Consider the following 18637-nt stretch of genomic DNA (forward strand, 5'->3'; position numbering starts at 1 on the left):
GTAAAATGTGTTTTGCGACAGACAAGCTTACCATTTCCATCAATATAAGTGACATAGAAGAAGAAACTAGAATTTGAAGCTTGGAGAGCAAAGTGCTTCCATAAATGGGTGGTTCTGGGTGGAAGGAAGCAAGAGAGCTTTCACTGCATCAGTGGAATATTTTCTTTGATGTGAAAGCCTAGCAAACATGCAATTAGTGTGAACTGAAGAAAGCATGGGAATCTAGGCCACATGCAGATCAGTGAATGCTTTTCTTGTTTATTTGGCATAGTCTTGCTAAGGAAATATTGCTTAGTATCACAAGAATGTAAGAACAGCAAGAAAATGAAATGACACGTCAGGCTGCTGCTCCTGCTAATGACAGCAGGGAAGAACACAGGAAACAGGTCAAGCAAAGGGTGATCCTTGTGGTGTGTGTGCTCAGCTCTGACAGGTAGCAAGAAAAGCATTTCCAGAGCTTGTGTTTGCATTGGGTTTGCAGTGCTTATTAGTCAATGGAAATAAACGTGATGAACTTGTGCTGTATCTTTAAAAGCCATCAATATTTTTCATTTCTGTAATGTCTAATAATTTCCCTGGTACTGAGATTTTGGAACTCTAAGGGCTAGTATCACCGCATCTTGGAGAAGGGACTTGGAATTTGGCGCAGAACCTCTCTGATATAGTGATGTGGATTTGCTATTTTTATGACAGCCATCGGATTTTGGCAAAATGAGCTCCTGAGAAAAAACAATTCCCATCTGTCCAATAAAAACCACTAGGTGCCTCTTATTTCTACCTGTAAACTGTCCAACATTATCGCCTTCACCTCCACATTCAGTTCTTCTACAGCTTACTAATTTTAGGGAAACTGTATCTATATGTAGAGTTCCACAGAGCTCGCACATACCACACGTTAATTAGATACTTATTCTACTGCCTCTTGTAAGAACTGCAGCAATCAGATCCTTAGAACAGCTGTTTCTGTAGCTCTGCTGGCTAACCAAATGGTAGTTTATTCTGAGGACTCAGAGCTCAGCAGAACTTCTAACATTTCTGTTAATGGTATTAAAAGCTACTGTAGTGCTAAAACTAAGATTGTGGATAACGTTTGAGATCCTCCTTGTTCAACCACCAATGTGTGGAGAGCATGCAGGTGCAGTCTGATTGGAATGCCTATCTGCTAGGCAGCTGTGTGTTAGAGAAGACAAAGAGAACTTGATTAGGAAGAGAAAAACAAAGTGCAGTGACTAAGAAGGAGAAATTTCTCCGAGAGCCTGGAATTAATCCGCAATTCTTGGAGTCAATGTATGCGTTTGCTACCAGCAAACAGATGTGAAAACATTGAAAAGATATGTGACCTCTCTTCTGGTTTCAGTGGGTAGAAAACAGCAACAAGGTACTAGGAGCCATTTGTGTGGCTAGTCCGAACACACCAGTGTTGTTCAGAATCTGTGTAGGGTAAAACATTTGCACTAATTAAATGCCTAGAGGAGGGAGGCAGAGAGCAGAGCATACATCCGTATCTCCATCCTTTTTACAGAGTGTTTGGAGAGGCCTATTCACAAAATAGAAAGAAAAACAACACAGAAGGCTCAGTTTTCGAGGAATGCTAAATTGCGAGTTGAGGATTCTTCTTCCAGAAAGAGCTGCCTGTGCAACCTTCATTTGGAGAGCTTTGGTAAAAGTAATGCGCTGTGGGCCTCTAACAGGGGTCACTTAGTACTTCTCTTACAAGTTCCTTGCTTCCTCCTGTGTGTGAAGTATCATCTTCAGGGAATGAAACTGCCTCTGATAGTTCCAGCTCATTTGTTTCCAGAATATGCAAACTGAATGTGCAGTGAATGAAGTAGAAAAATGCCAAAGAAAATGAAAGTATTAAGGCAGCTTAATAATCTGCAAGTAGGACTGAATTTCTCACCTCCTGTACGATCCTGACCCTGCTACCCATACACAATTTGGAAATGTCACGATTTGCAGTGGGAGTTAACATTCCTTTGTGCATGTGCAGATAGTGGGAATCTTGTTTGGAGCATACCAAGTGCTAACATCAGAGAAATTGAAGCTTTGCTAGCTCATGTTAAACTTCAAAGCAGGTCAGCACTTCTGACATTTGTCTCCTTATGGTCATGTATAAAATAACACCATGACCTCACCCATCATCCAAAGCATCTTTGAAAACACATCATTTCACATCTGTGAAGTACTCATGGTGCTGACTTGCACTGTAAAAAGGAAAAAGGAATTAATAATCCATTTCCAAAGCTGTGTAATGCATGTCAACATTATATGAATGTGTATCAACGCAGAATGAAACAACTCATAGCTGCTGGCCGAGGGTTTCCTCTCTTGTTAAGTGAAGAATTTTCAGGTACATGATAACATATTAGTTTTTCTATGAGACTTTAAGATGTGTAAAGCGCAGATAATGAGTGGGAATTAACATTAGGCGAGCACATTTATTTATGGTATTTCCTAACCCACAAAGACTTGACCATCCAACAACACATATTTACATACAGTTTATATGCAAGCTCATTGCTTACACAATAGTTTAGTAGTCTGCAAATGATTATACTCCTCACTGTATTAATTGTGAGGTACAAATACACTGTCAATGTGTTTTCACAAGTGGTTCGGTGTCAGTACCTTCTTAAAAAGTGACTGTGTTCATCTGGTTTCATGGCTTATGCCTTAGGAAATATATAATGAGCATACACAGCTGAGGGTGTTTGTATATCTATTTTTAGAACATTAACCCCTAGTTAAGCTTTGCTTCAGCTGAAATACACTCTACTACTACTACTACTACTACTACTATTACTACTACTCTACTACTACTCTAATACAATACTACTCCAGCTTCTCCTTGAAACGTGAGTTTATACTTGACCTAAGCGGGTCATAAGGGCAAGATATTCCGTTACAGAAGTGATGCTTAGCGCTCTCCCATCCTCCGCCCGTTACAAGCGGACTCTGGTGCCGGCTCTTCATGTCAGCTCTAGTCCAACTCCGCTCGTTGTTTCCCCGCAGGGCCCGCCAGGCGGCGGCCGCTGGTGCTGGCGCCCACTCGAGCCGCTGGAGCGCCGCCTCAGCGCCCGCAGCCGCCTCAGTCAGCGGCGGGAGGCGGAGGGCTGCAGGCCGACGGGTTACAGAGAGATGAGGGGCGGTTTGAGCGGGAGAGCTGCGGAGGAAATCACCTGAGGGAGAAGCTGTGTTAGTTTAGCAACAGGAATCCGTGAGTGATGGGTCTGAAACTTTCCATTTCAGCGTTAATGGACGCGTAGTCTCGCTTCCCTCAACAATTTTGCACTGGAGACATAGCAGAATACTTGTATCTTTTGTAGCAACGATTTTGCCTCACAAGTGCTAGAATCATAATAGCATGCTCCTGTCTTTTGCCTCAGTAAGTGCAAGGACATCTTCCTTGGATTCCACAACTATTGTTTTAAAAGTTGCTCATTATGGCCTAATAAGAGGTGGAAACTTTCCAAACTGGGTAGAAGCAGCTGGAAGTTAGTCAGGGCTCACACTGATGAAGCTGATGGTGGAAAATGGGGAAGAAGTAGGAAGGCACTCGACCACCCTAGATACTACTGAGTGTGCCCAAAGGGACATTAGCATATATTAATGAGTCCATAAAGGAGACTGAATATGTATGCCTATGTACTGTGTATGTATTTCTTAACTGCATATCATGAGGAATAAAGGAATGCCACTTTCTAACACCACATTAGGGTCAAAGTTTTCTTCACAGGTTTCAAGTGACAGTACCACGTAGGGACCTCCCTCAGACCTGAAGCAGTCCTTGAAGCACACAGGCTGGTGCAGTTGGATAGGCACGTGGTTCGCTCCCCTGGGAATACTTCTGAGTACATTTGGTGTGCTGTATGGAACTTGCTGTGTGGCAGCTATGAGCACAACCACTGGAAGTGCCCAGAGTCAGAAATAACAGAGGCCCTGAGAAATGAGGGAGGTGTCAGCACTGCTGGTACTGATTTGTGGCTGAAGTGGGCACCATGCAGCATGTAGAGCTCAGACTGAACAACTTGGTTATATCCTAATTTTAAACTGGGCATTTTCTGTATGTTCTGAAAAACAAAACAACTGAGCAACACACGGCAACAAACAGAACAAATATCTGCCAGAGTACCTGAAGGGAGATCATTTTCACAGCACTGTGGTTATCACAATAATAAACATATTTAGAGTGGGAAAAAAAAAAAGGCTCTGAGAAGTTAGATAATTTACTTAAGTTGATCATTATCTTGATTTACTCATAACTTTTAAGTACTTATTACTTAGATTTATTTCCATGTTTATTTTTAAGGTAGGAAAGATCTATTTGCTGAGAAGCAGTAACCTAAAAGGAAAGCATTAGAATACTTTAGAATACCTTGAGTTTTTCAAGGTGCTCAGAGGCAGATTGAAGTCAGAGTTGTCCAGCTCAATCAGAAAAGCCTGAGTGTGCTTTCAGTTTTACTGCTTTGGGAAATGGAGATCTCTTGCAACACTGTGCCTCCAGTCATTCTGGAGCTGTGTACGGGCTTCTGGGTTTTCATTTGGTTATGGAAGTCTGTAACCTGAAATGTACTAAATGCTTCTTAATACTGTAATCGCATTACTTTTTATGTAGAAAGATTCTGATTTAAAATTATTCTGTATTTAAGTACACAATATTCTGTATTCTCTGCTTTGTTTATATGTATATATATCTTCTATGTACAAATCATGCAGATGCATAGTCACTACAAAAGCAAAAACGCCTACTCTTCAAAGTAAACACTACCATTTCCTGCCTACTGATTTTCTTCACAGTTTTGTGTTGTTTAGAATCCGTATCATAGTGCCTCATTGCTCATAATGATTTGATCTCTTTAACAGTGTAACACAGAGCTGGATTTAACTTCTCAGCAGTGGTTTCAGTACAATTTTTGGTTGGGGCTTGCAAGGAGGTGGAGATACATGTTGGAATGAGTTCCATATGTACCAGCTCTGTACTCTCCTTCAGTTGTGTGCCGCCAGCTATTACTGAAGACTCAGCATAGGATGCCTTTACGTGATCACACTACAGGACGTGATCACATCCCATATGGCACTTACAATGGCATTCTGGTGAATTCCCCAAGATCTTCTAGACAGAGCTCACTCTTCTTCGTAGGTTGGTCTAATCTCTTCAGTTCCAGTTTGGACCTAAATTCTTATCTCATTTTCACTGACATATACTTTTTCTCCCCTCATTTGTTTTAACACACAGATTGTACATAAGAAGCAGCATTAATAGCAGTAGCATATAGCTTTACTGGTTGCTTTATTCAAGTGAGAAACTGCACACTGAGGGCTTTCTGTATGAGCCAACCAGGGAAAGCTTTAAGAAAACACAGGAAGTTACTGTGCCTGTCCACCTCACACCAGAAGTGACCCAGAAGGGGAAGGGATATACTGGCTGGTTCTGCATTGTTCAGGGAGGCCTAAAGCAAGAGGAAAATGTGCTGAGAGTAATTAAGAAAAATGAACTTGAAAGAATGAGTTTATTCATTTGTAAGCAATATATCCATTAAGACAAAACCCATTTGCAGCATCTAAGGACTATTTTCATATTGGTCTGACGTACTGATATAACTGGGGCTGCTCTTCAAGCCTAATGCTGTTTTTATTGCTTTTCCTTACCAGAAATGGGCAATATCACATTGACACTTCTCGGGAATGAGAATTTCCATCATGAGCTATCCCCCCAGCCTTAATTGTGCCTGTGGAGATGAACATTTTAGTTTCTATAGCCAGCAGCCTGTCTGAGAAAATACTAAAATCTTTCCAAAAAATCAAAGCAAATAGGTTTGTTCATGACCCAATGGACAAAGAAAGCAATTTAGTCTGATGGATCAGGAACAGTTTTGCTGCATTTGCCTGTGAAGCTGCAGTAAGCATTTAAGTCAGACACAGCACTTACCTTTACACACCCATGGTACACCTTGATGATGGCAGGAAACAGCCACTGCTACTGCAGGAAAGGGGATGGTAATCGTGTCCTTCCTTCCTCGGTTCTCCTTTTACATAATATTCATTAACTACTGTGGTGTATTTATTTGGTGTTGGTTTACTTTGTTCTTAAACATCTTTTTTACACAAATCTTAATAGCACAAAACAAAAACGTATCAGTCTGCTTTGCCATAGCACTTTTGGCTTCTGGTACTCTAATAGAAGCTGCTTATATATGCTACAAATATGAAGAAAATTACTGTCCTGATTGTGTTCTTAGTTTTCATCAGATCTTTGTTTCCTCACAAATAATACTACTAAGTTTTAGTCCTTCTAATCTTTTTTACTTGATTTCTTTTCCCCCAGAAACATATTTCTGTCTTCCTAAATGTAACAGAAACAATAACAGGAGACGGCTTCTTTGTACACTTACAGCGGTGAGCTCTATCTTGTGCTTGCTTAATGGCTTTTTGCCTTCAACACAGATTCTAAAATGAGTCTATTGCTGGTAATACTTGACTAGTGCTAGATGACCTCTTTTGATACATGGCTAATTTATGATCAGCTCAGGTATTTCTTCAGTTTGGTAAGTAGGTAGTTTATCTAATGCAAGCTTTGTCTATATATTTCACATAAGAAGTAGATCCATGTCACATGAGCTCTGAAAACATGAATGGTTTCAAAGAGAACTGAGAGCTAGAGGAAGAATTTGGATAGAATAGTGTCATGGCAAACTAACAAATCAAGAGTTTTCAAAGGGTTTCTTTCTATAGCCTCTCATAAAGACAGCAAGAAGGCCTTATGTATATCTAAACAGTGAAACAGGAAGGATTTCTTTAGGTACACTGGTCACAAGAGACAAGAAAAGGAGGGCATACCCCCTCTGATAAATGGAAAGGGAAAACTGGCCTCCTTGGATGTAGAGAAGGCTGAGGTACTTCATGAGTTGTTTGCCTTGTTTGTCACTGCCAGTCACGCACTGGCATTGCCAGATAAATTTGAAGGGTGGACTGCTCAGTGTTAAAGAACTGGCTGGATGGTTGTAGGCAGAGAACCGCTGTTAAGAGCCCTACATCCAGGTGGAAGCTGGTCACGAGCAGTGTCCCCAGGAGGTCTGCCTTGGGACCAGTGCTCTTCAACATCTTTATTGACTTAGACTGGGATTAAGTGTGCCCTGAGCAAGTTTGCTGATGACACTAAGCTGAGTGGTGCAGTCAATACAGAAGGAAGGGATGCCATCCAGAGGGACCTGGCTTGAAAATGGGCCCATGAGACTTTAATAAGGTTTAGTAAGATCAAGTGCAGAGTGCTGCATTTAGGCTGAGGCAATTCAAGACATGAATACAGACTGGGAGATGAGCTCCTTGAGAAAAGCCCCAACAAGAACGACTTGGGAGTCCCAATGGATGGAAAGCTGGACATGGAACTAAATGATCATCAAGGTTCCTTCCAACCCAAACCATTCCGTGATTCTGTGATACTGAGTTGAGAGGAGGCACTAGAGACAAATGAAAAACAGAAACATCTAGAGATGCTGAAAAGAGGAAACGGCAAGATTCCAAAATGTAGATTTTTAATTTAATTTTTTTTTTCTTTAAGAATAACAAGAAGGAAAACTGTAACACTATGCTGGGTTACCTGGGTATCCAGAAAGACTTCTTTGGAAAGTAAAGATATGCTGACATTTTCTGAAAGATAGGTCTTTCTCATTAGTTTTCTTAGAGCTGGTAAAACCTTGAAATGACACAATTTGAGAGAAGGACAGAGGGGGAATATCACAAGAACAATTAATGATGCTAAGTTTGATTTATTAGTCATTAAGATAGAGACAATAACTGAAGATGTGTCAGCTGATGAAACTGCATAAAGGAAGTACATCATGTAAGATGAGCAAAAGGCTATGGACACTGCCCTGGGGAATAATGAGAGTGGGAAAACAGAAAAAAGACTCACGTGAACTAAAAGAACAGTCTTGGAATGAGCTAGAACAAGAAAACCATCTTCAAGTCTAGTGGGTATAAAATGCCAGGAAGGCAAGAAAGGTCAATAGCATCAAAAATAAGAAGACAAGAAGAAAACAAGGGAGAACAGTGAAAATAGAGCCAGGACACAGCAAGGGTAGACTGCTCAACAAGGGAATGCCATCCGGGATATGGCATTGGCAGTAAGAGCATCAAGGGCAGTGCCTTCACAGAGGAACGTAACCCAGCAGTAGGTGAGAAAGATGAGCAATCAGCCTGGTAATGGTAATCTGGATCACTGAACGGGTCACAAGGCAAATCTACGACAATGAAAAATGATCTGAGGTGGAGTGAAGCTCTTGGTCAGAATCAGGGCTGGTGACAGCAATGAGCTTCAGCCAGGAGCCCAGTGTTTGTCACACAAATCCATAATGGTAAAGCAAGTCCAAAGCCAAGGCCTGAAACCAAGTCAGCAGGTCAGGATCAGTGACACTGATCTCCAGGTGAGAGGATGCCTATAACATAGCTCAGGCAAGGGCCTGAAAACTTTCACAGCTCACAAGGCAAGGAAGAGAACTCAAAGAGGCCTAGATCTTGTTCTCACACAGCTCTTCTTGATGCAGCCTTCTTCCTATGTTACTCAACTGCATCATAACAGAGCTACATGGTTCATACTATTTAATGACTTACAGGGGACTCCAGATAAAGAGAATTCTGTGAGTGCTTTCACTGGGCTCATTCCCAGTCCTACAACTGACCATAATTCCTTTTTGCTTTTTGCAACGTTTGAGATGGGAAAATAGCATCATGTGATCCAGAGACTGGAATGAGATTCAGCTGCATTGTGATACAAACGAAAAGATAATGTCTGCTTTGCAGGGGTTTAACATATAACCCATTTGGAAGGGCAGTGTTGAAAAAGGGGATAATAAAAGTACTTTTTTTTTTTTTTTTCCTCACAATTTACACACTTTTAATTTGGGTGGTTTTGGTCAGACTAAGTGCCATTCTCAGACTGTTTAGGTGCCATTTGGAATGGCAATACAAGAGAGAGCACTCACAAAGTAAGAAGCAATTCAGAGCAGAACTGTGGATTTTGTTATGAATGATAGCAGGCTAAACTACTGCTCCTTTTGATCTGTGACTTGGCTCTTGTTTGCACCAACGAGCAAAAACATACCTGTTACCAACTCCAGTAGCTCAAAGGAAGTGAGGTTGCTGCAGCTCCAAGTCCCCAAGTCCAACTGGTCATGGGCCTAAGTGCATATTCCCTGCAAGTGTGTACACACAGAGAACATCCACACAGCACATGCATAAGCACACACACAAAGCATCACCCAAACCTGCACTCATAGAAATACAAATAGAACAAATAGCCTCACCCTATTTTCCCTTTCTGGCTAAGCACAGCGAAGGCCCATTAGTGGGAAATACATACAGGAACGCAGGGTTCATCCCTGCAGCAACTGGGCTCACACGGTTGGTCTATCCAGCTGCTGGCTCTTGCATCTCCACTCTCCTCAATCACTGCCACCTGAGCAAGTGTTGCTCTGGCTGTGGGTGCAGACTGAACCAAGACACCAGCATCCTGCCAGTAAATGGCCTGACACTACCAGGGCTGCCCAGTAATTGGCTCCTATCTCCAGCTGCCTCTCTAGGGGAGAGGTGCAGAAGAGGACATGTGCAACTGTTTTTCAGCCACACATGCTTCAGGGAAATTGAGCTGCTTCTGCCCTCAGATTGAAAATAATAAACACAGCTTTTAAAACAGAGCCCCATTCATTAGCTTTTCTTTTCTTAAAAACAATGCATTATTTTTCTCATTTGTCATGTGTCACAAAACAATACTAACCAAACAGCCCATTTGGTAGAACAGTCCCAAATTACAGAAATTCTTTAGCACGCGTGCTGTGGCTTCACATCAGCTGTCCATGAGATGAGCACCATGCAGCACTCCAGCCTCCGTGCATTTTGTACATGCAAGTTCTTTCCCCAAGATCAGCTTTCCCAACCTCTTCTCTAATTTGATCTAAAGGACGTGCTTCATACTACTGCAGTTTTTATTATCTCTTGCCCAATCAGACATCATTCTCTTTTTTTCTTTTTTGTTCTAAATGAGATCTACTTCTACAAGATAAAGAGACAGCATGCAAGTATTTTAAGGTACTTTTATTTAATAAATAACTTCAGTAATAGCACTGTAAAAAGTGAACATCTGTTAAAATAAAAAGGCACTTAAAACAAGGATATGACTATAATGCAGTTTGAATGGTCAAAGGCAAATATACATGGCACATGGCAAAAAGGTGTGACTTGTCACATGACAAACTACGCAATCTTAGCTACAGGGCAAAGGCAAATTTACAGCTAAGACTGCCCAAAAAGAGAAAATAAAAACGCTTGTGTTGATACAAAAATATTACAAAGAATCGCAACCAAATACGTTAAAAAGATTAGGAGTGTGACAAAGCACCAGACTAAAGAAACATTACACAAGAAAGACACAGTATGATGTAAGGCCCTTACGTGTTTCGAGGATGTCTTGGTAAAGCACTTCATGATACTGCCCAACCAGGGCTTGAATTTACAAAGAAAAATGAAGCAAGTTACCAGTCAGCAACTTTTTCAGTAATGGCACGTGTTTTAAAGCTATTTTTTTTCCTTCTCAGAATTCTTTCCAACCCCTTTCATCTGAACCATAACCTGGCAATAAGCAATTATAAAAACTAAAAATAAGCATGCTCACACTTTTCCCACCTTTTACGCTGCTCATTTCCAACTCATTCAACTTACCATCTACTTAATCATATGTCTAGCAAGCAGAAGCCCAGTAATTCACCAGCTCCATGCTACATGAGTTTAAATATATCTGCAAACTCAAGCCCTGATTTCCCTGTAAAGCTACAAATTGTAACGCTAAATGGCTAGGCAGAGCCCTCATGCTGATTGCTTTAACCAGTTCCCTCCCAGTCTTGTCAAAGCACTATCACACCCTGTAGAAGATCGGGATTCACAGCACGGGAGTGGAAAAGGTCAAAAAGGCACCATGTGACCTTAGCTGACTAGGCTACACAGTCTCAAGTTTTTTTTTTGTCAGACCCCTGGCACTGATTTTTATTTGCAAAAGAAATTAAAAATAAACATTAAAAAAAAAAAAAAATTACATATGGTACATTCTCAAAACCTGAACAGGAAAACAAACCTATATGTAATGAATTAGTAAAATCACTGCAGTTTGCCCTAAATCTATCTTACTGTGACTACAAAAATTGCTATGCTGCATACAGTGTCGTGAAGGTATACAAGCAGTGTTCATTTTCCCTCATATTTAGGATTGACCACAGTTGTCACTGCACTCTTGTAAATAGGATTTTCACCCTAGAAAAAGAAAGATATTTGTATTAACATTCAAGGATGTGAAAAAAGCAGCGCTTTTAACAAGCATGAACATTAGTTTAAGAAATTACTCATTAACGTTTTGTTTGTTCACAAACAGCTTAAGTAAAGCTAGTTGTCCCACTAGCAACTTAAAGGCATGCTCAGCTAACAAAGCAAAGCGTTAGGCACGATTCTACTCAGTTTATGTCCCAGATTGCTTTTAAAGCTGCTGAACCTCAAACCTATCTCAGGCTGAGCAGACAGTTCTAGTCTGCAGCCCTACCTGGTTTTTAAAGAACAGAACTGCAAACAATACCATTTGAAACAACGACTGTTCAAAGACCGCATTCTGCTATAAGTAACATTTCAATAGCATATTTCATATTATAATTTGATTCTTGAAACAGCGAGGAAAGGTCTATACAATCTTAAACATACATATTCAATATTCAGTGCTGACATCAGCACTTGTAATTCTCCTTTTATTCCTATAGGTTCCCTCCTCTCTCCCAGTATGTACGAAATGCAGTTAAATCTGAAAGACTGCTGTAGTGGTGCAAACGTGTTTTATCTTAGTAAGCCTTACTCCATTTATGGCACATCCTCCCACACCCAGGATGAATAGCTTAAACTCTAAAAGAAGAAATGAATCTTATTCGAGGGAAGGGCTATTGCAAGAATTCTGCCACCGCAGCCCAGACCTCCAGTTCTGTGCTTTTACCGCAGCTGAGCTTCAAGCTAAATGAATGTTGTTTACCAACATGAAACTCTTCTGTGCATGTACGAATAATTCCTGAGGAAGTTCAGTACAGATCAGATGTCAGCCTAAGTACAGCCCAGGCCAGAATCATACCTGGCCTTCATCAGCAGTAGGGAAGTATCTCTCCCTTTGAAATTCCTCTCAACTAAGGTGCCTTACTGCACTATAATTCAATCTGACTCTATTCAATTACATAGCATTTAAAATATTGCAGGTAATTATTTTTCTTTTTTTTCCTGCAGTCAATCAAAGGAAATCCTGCTCCTTCTGCCTTCCCCCACCTATGGATATCATTTTCTTTCTTTCATCTCTGATAATCTGGCTTTGGGTGTGGAACAAACTGTGTCTGGTAGAAACTTATTGCTTTAATAAAGCAGGTTTTCAAGTAGATTTGTATTGTTCTACACACAGCACTTGAGATCAGATGGCATAGAGGAGGTGTTCTGTAAAGTGTCAAAATCAAGCCATTAATATTTATACATCAAATGGGTTGCATCATGCACAATGCGTGCTTTGAGTAATCTTTTTGTTTGTAAGGAACTTGAAGCCCCTATAAATGTACGTGATTTTTAGAGATTAGGCATGTCTGTTTTTTGTTGCTTTTTTTCCTAGGGTCATAAAGCTGAAATAACTACAGATACCACAGGATGTGCCACGAGGTGACAAGGCAAGGAAAAAAACTACTTGGGCTGAAACTTCTATATGTGTTCCTGGGTAATTCTGTTGCCTTCTGTGTGCAAGACAAGGACAAGCTGATTGATGCTCCCAGACAACAGTGGCTGCTGCTATGGCAAGGCCATTTAGATGGGGTTCTGCCTTTGTCACAGTTCTTCTCTGACAAAAAGGGTATCTTTCCTTAAAGCAGCCTTTTCTCTGTGCAAGTAGCAAAAAGGCACATCCGCTATTGCCAGGGCTGAGTCACCAAGCCTAATCACTCAGCTCCACAAACTGGACTGCTACACAGTATCTTTTTCCCTTAAATCAAGATTCTCTGCTAACTCCTCAAGAGAGGAGTCAGCATCATTCGGTTTGAGGTGAAGCTGCAATTAGGTGTCCAGTGTAGGCTAAACTCAGTAAGGGTGGAAGACTCTTCCATAAGATCCCAGGCAATGCTCTCTTGGATAAAAACGTATCATCTACTAGTTTGGAGAGAGGGGGGCAGTGGAGGGAAAGTATTTCTTATCATGGAAAAACAATGCTGCAGCTAACCCTCAGCCTGATCAACTAGCAAGGCAAAATGTCTTGCACACCCTCTGCAGAATATTGTTATTCAAAGACTGTGCAGTAGTAACATGTAGATGAAACTGGAGGGAAAAAAAGAATCCAACAGTGAGGGATGAGAGCTCCCATCATTATGTTTAAATGCTTGGCATTGTTACGTTGACTGTTTTCTATATAAGTTTTAGCACAGACTTCCCCCACAAAAAAACAGTAAAATCTATAGTGCAGAGAAAATCTGTAAGCTTAATAGGCTGTATCATAGGCAGACTAGAAAATACACACAGAGCTTTTCAACAGCAAGGCATGGGATAACACTTGTTACACTGTGCTTTCAACCTTCAACAACCACAGCACGTATAGTGAGGTGTAAGTTGGCATTTTTTATTTACAAAAGAGAGACAACTTCAGCCAGTTGTCAGTCCAAAGATTAGCAGTAAAACCTGGACATTTGCAGGGTGCAGATTGTCCAATTAATGTGAATTTGGAATCAGTTCAAAATGCAGTTTTCCAAATGTGACTGTAAGTATAATACTTTTTCAAGAGAAGAAATGATATTAAGTGTTCTTTCCTTCCTGCATACTTGCACTTAGGCTTGCAAGAGCTCTCAGAAATGCACAGTGAAATTGAGGTCACAGGATAAGGCACTCAACGAGGCATCTCCCCATATCAGCTGAGTGTCCCAGGTCCCATTACAAATAACGGAGATTCAGTCAGCACAGCCAAAACTGTTCAGCTTAACCTTACATTTGACAGCTGAGCAGCCTGTGTGGCTCTACTGCCTGTTACCAAAACAGAGGCATCCAAATACATCTGTGAGGCAGGCACCGCCAGCACTGGACTCACCAGCCATACTCAGGCACTGCATCTCACCCCTGGCTTAGAGAGATGGAGCTAGAGCTTATCGTTAGAACTAAGATGGAAGTAGCAAATGAACACCCACCAGACTAACACAGCTCCCACCCCATCCAGCCCCCTCCCCCCTCACCGGGGCATAGAACAAACTTTCAGAGGTTAGCAGCATTCTGTACTTTTAACTGGTAACTACAATATGGTACCCCAAACTTGCTTACACAAATATTACTGCTACTTAGGTAAACCCATTTCCTTTATGCCAATGCAGAAAATGCACTGATTTAAGCATGCAAAGTTAGGAAAAACACTTCTGCCATAAGCCCTTGTAAATGAAAACATCACGCACACTTACAAAACAAGATGGAACAGTAAAAACCAACAAACTATATACAAAATAGAGTGAAGTACGCTGGAATAAAGACAGAGATATTTATACAAGTACCTTTATCAGAGAATAAGGGTGATGTTCTTATAACAGCATTTATTTTTAACTAGACCGGGCTGTTCAGAGGTAAACAGTTTAGCCTGGTGTAGAATCAAGAATAGCTTACAACATAGGATTCTCCTCCATGGATTTACTGTTCCAACAGTCACCTGGAGTACCTACCTTACTAATGGGTTCAAGTCCTAAGTCACTCTAAGGAACTGCTGCCCAGAATACTTAAACCCACCCAAATACAGTGCTCAAGAGTGCTGAGCTGGTTCTTACTACTTTCAGCTCTCATCAATATTTTTATTTGTTTTAGTCCCCATTTTACTCTAATTCATTATGATGTTCTACAATCTGATGACTGTTGTTCATTATTTTACAGTAACGTAAGACAGGCATCTGTCAATCTGTAAATACAGCAATTGAGTCAGAGGGTAAAGCAAGGGCCAAGCCTGAGGGGCAATGCAGACAGCAGAGGGCGTCACCCTGTGACGGGCGGAAGAAAACCTCTAACACACTATTGCAAAAATACTCTTAGTGCCAATTATAAACCCTCAGAAAATCTCAGTTATTGGATAAAGAAGGATTCTCTCCTTTTTCTTCCTTAGGCCAACCTACTGTGCCAATGCTTTCTGGTGCCAGACAGAACTGAAAATGCCGCCCTCTCTCTCTTTCAAAGTTCAGCTATTTCTATGAATATGAGCAAGGACAAAATCAAACTCGAAGACCCACACTCTGTCATGTTCCTCTTAATCTTCATAGTGATTGAAACAAAAAGGCAGAATTCAGTCTTTCCATTAACCAAGGAAGGAGGGGAAAGCTTTTAGCAATAAGTAAATTTTGAGGAGAAATGGCAACACTGAGGACATCATATCCTGGGAGAGTCACAGAGCGGAGAATGAGACCAAAGAATGGAAGTTACACACCATGTGGTTTGTTACATGCTTGTTCTGAACGCGACAGAAAATACACAACTCAGTGAACAGCACAAAAGATGGCAACAGAGACTCAAACAGATGGATTGCATGAAATGTTAGAAAGGAGCAACAACTCAATTTCCTCTCCAAAATAAGCGCAGAGAAGAAAAAAATGGAAAGAAGGTGAACGTGGTTGGTGCGGCAAACAAACACTTGTTACCACCAATTTGGGATACACTGAAAAGTGAAATGACTGTAAAGAGAAAAGGAAAGTATGTTTATCAGGCTAGAATTCGGAATGTTATGTATATAGTTCCAAGTATATGGAAATGTTGTCATGGTGAGCACAGGTAAGAACTGAAATAACTTTCAATTCCTATTTTCTCCACTCATTTTCTCTTTACAAAATCTTTTAAGCGCAATGCTGAAAAAGGGAGATAGCAGAAAGAATGGAATTATAGAGATAGATCCTTTATTTTTTACTGGCTCCTGAACCCTTTGATATTTAAAGGGAATGCGCTGCCTTCCCTACTTTCTCAGATCCTACTTCCTCCGTTTATTCCATATTTCTTACCCCTCAACATTCATTTGACATTCACTCCCCCACTAATCATCCCTGTTTCCTTCACCAGCAACTGGGTGTTCCGGGGAAGGAGGATTTCCCCTAAAGCATTCAGGAAAGTGCAATAGCAAAGTCTACGTAGGGTATCTGTCACTTCTGGTTTACCATCTTGGTGTTTGAGGTGCTGATGTTTCTTGTTGGGCATGAAGAGAACTGAACTTAGCAGTTCCAAACAGAAATTAGGGGCTCTGACAAAGTTTAGATAGGACTCAGAAACTGAGGTAAAATACATCCGGATGGCACAAGAACATGTTCTGCTCTTGTGTGAATGTTCTTTTCTAACGGGGCCCTAAGCTGATTGACCTACAAGGGCTGATACTACCAGTTACAACAGAAATAGGAATTGAAAGAATGAAATGCATATTTAATTACCAAAGCAGCAGAGCACATGCATTTCACACTCCAAATATGGGATAGTTCTATGTTGATAAGCCAAAGCAGTTAAAAAAAACACCCTGTGAGGCTATTCTGAATGTTCCCAGAGTTACTCTAATAAAAACAAACAAAAGCAAAATATTGATATTGACAAGCTGGGATATCTCAGGAACATCTAAACTAGGTTTGAAAACATACCAGCTTCGAGTAAACTAACTGCTGATTTGAGGGAGTAGAAGATAAATCCTTCCCTAAACTTCTGTTTTGCTTCACAACCCAGAGAGCTTCGTAAACCCTAACTACTGTTCTGTTATATACCCACGTATTTATGCACAAGCAGTTCATGAAAATAAAAAGAAATCACTCGTAGAATAGTTTTGTAAAGCCAGTACCTGTGGTATTAGTAAGTAAGCAATCCTGTCAAAACAAGTTAGATTTTCAAATTGCATTCTTTAAAACCCCAGAACCAAAGCAGCAGTAAATAAACTGTGCAAGACTCAATTTGTGATTAACAGACTGTGACACACAGTGAGTTTGAAGTGACATGCAAAGGAAACAAAAGGAAGAAAATGAAAGAAGATACAAACTGAGACTTAGAGACCAGCTTTACGTCCATAGTTTGGATTCTTGAAATTGTTAATAGGACTCTTGTATATTGGGTTTTCTTGCTGAAGTAAAAGAAATGGTCAATTTCAAATAATTCAACAGGAACAAAAAGTAACATTCTCAAGTATCACCCCAAAAAATCATGCTACAGATATGTAAGGAAAAGCGTTAGTAACATTTTTTTCCAGTGTAGAACAAATTCATCGTCATAAATAAAAGGATTTCCTAAGAGATTAAAAAAATTCTTCTCATCTGGTGTAAATGGGAATTAGCAAATGCCCACATTTTCCCAGAGCAGAAACCCAGAGCACGTCTAAGCCTATGGGCCAAAGCCTTACTTTTCTTACATACTTTTTTGTTGACAAGATGTTGAGAAGATTTCAACAAACCAGCAGCAATCATCGTGTGACCATTTAACAAAATCTCTTGTGGATCTACTCTGTCACCATCACAGTTTCCTCTCTGAAATTTTATTCCAACTGAAGTTACTGCTCATTTTTCTAAGTCCAGATGTACTTCTTGAAGAGGTCTGTTTTATTTATTTATTAAGTTAGTTATTAATAACAACTTACACCTGTTTCACATCAGCTTAAAATAAGGATACCTCTGTATTCCTGCCCTATGGAAAAACTGAAACAAAAAGGAGGAACTGAGAGAAATTCCCATCCTATGGAGAAACAAATTTGAAACATGAAGGGAATGAAAGAAATCTATTCCTCACCAGCTGCCATAGCTCCTATAGGGATAAAAGCCTCCCATCTTACCGTATCCCACTTGGCATTCATCTTCTCCTTTTCAAATTTAGCAAATTCTCTTCTGTCATGAATGATCATCAGTAGTTTCCAAATCAGTAACAATGCGAGTCCAATAAGAACAATTCCAGCAACCACGCCAGCTACAATGGGTATGATGTCCGGGCCACTGGGGCATTCTAGGGTACAAAACAAGAGAAACACAATTTCACCAAATGGTGAGGGCAATGACTATTCAGATGCGTTTAAGATGTTCATTCTGTACTGAAGCCATTATCTCAAACATCTGAGAAATGCTAATACTGCTTCCATGTCACATTACAGAAGTTTGGAACAGCACATCTTGGGAACGTTCCGGACTTTTGTCCTTCCAATTTTTGGTTTAGTCTCAGCAATAGAATAATCAATATTCTGATGATGAAATCAACACACTGCTAACCTCTTAAGCGATTCATTTAGAGTATTTGGATAAAATAACTAGCAACTGTATTTTAAGCATGCAGGAGCTCTAAATCAAACATGGTGCAAGAGGGACAAATGTCTAGTTTGACAGTCAACAACCTGTATGGATAGCATTATAAGGAAAGGGTGATCCTCATTTTTATCTCAGATTAGTTCTGTTACTTATTTCTATATATTTACCTATTAACACTTTACTTCTATGGGACAATTTTTTCAGGATATTTTCTCATCTCTGCAGAACGTAAAAAAAAACCCCACATCTTTGGGTAAAGATACTGCACGCTTTAAAAATTAATTAAAATTAATTAAAATGATTTAAAATAAATGAATGTTTGAAAATAA

General features: G+C 40.3%; 1 protein-coding gene across 1 annotated transcript in view; it reads right to left on the reverse strand.

Moving 5' to 3' along the window:
* Positions 1-10069: 10069 nt before the first annotated feature.
* Positions 10070-18637, reverse strand: part of ITGB1 (integrin subunit beta 1) — a 42021-nt gene continuing 33453 nt past the window's right edge. Inside the window, exons 15-16 of the mRNA XM_072328365.1 lie at positions 17846-18012; positions 10070-11298 (exon numbers count right to left, since the gene is read on the reverse strand). Of these exons, the coding sequence (XP_072184466.1) occupies positions 11233-11298; positions 17846-18012 (233 nt within the window). The 3' untranslated portion in view covers positions 10070-11232. The remainder of the gene's footprint in view (positions 11299-17845; positions 18013-18637) is intronic.

The sequence above is a fragment of the Excalfactoria chinensis genome, chromosome 2 (assembly GCF_039878825.1).
Source record: "Excalfactoria chinensis isolate bCotChi1 chromosome 2, bCotChi1.hap2, whole genome shotgun sequence".
NCBI lineage: Eukaryota > Metazoa > Chordata > Aves > Galliformes > Phasianidae > Excalfactoria > Excalfactoria chinensis.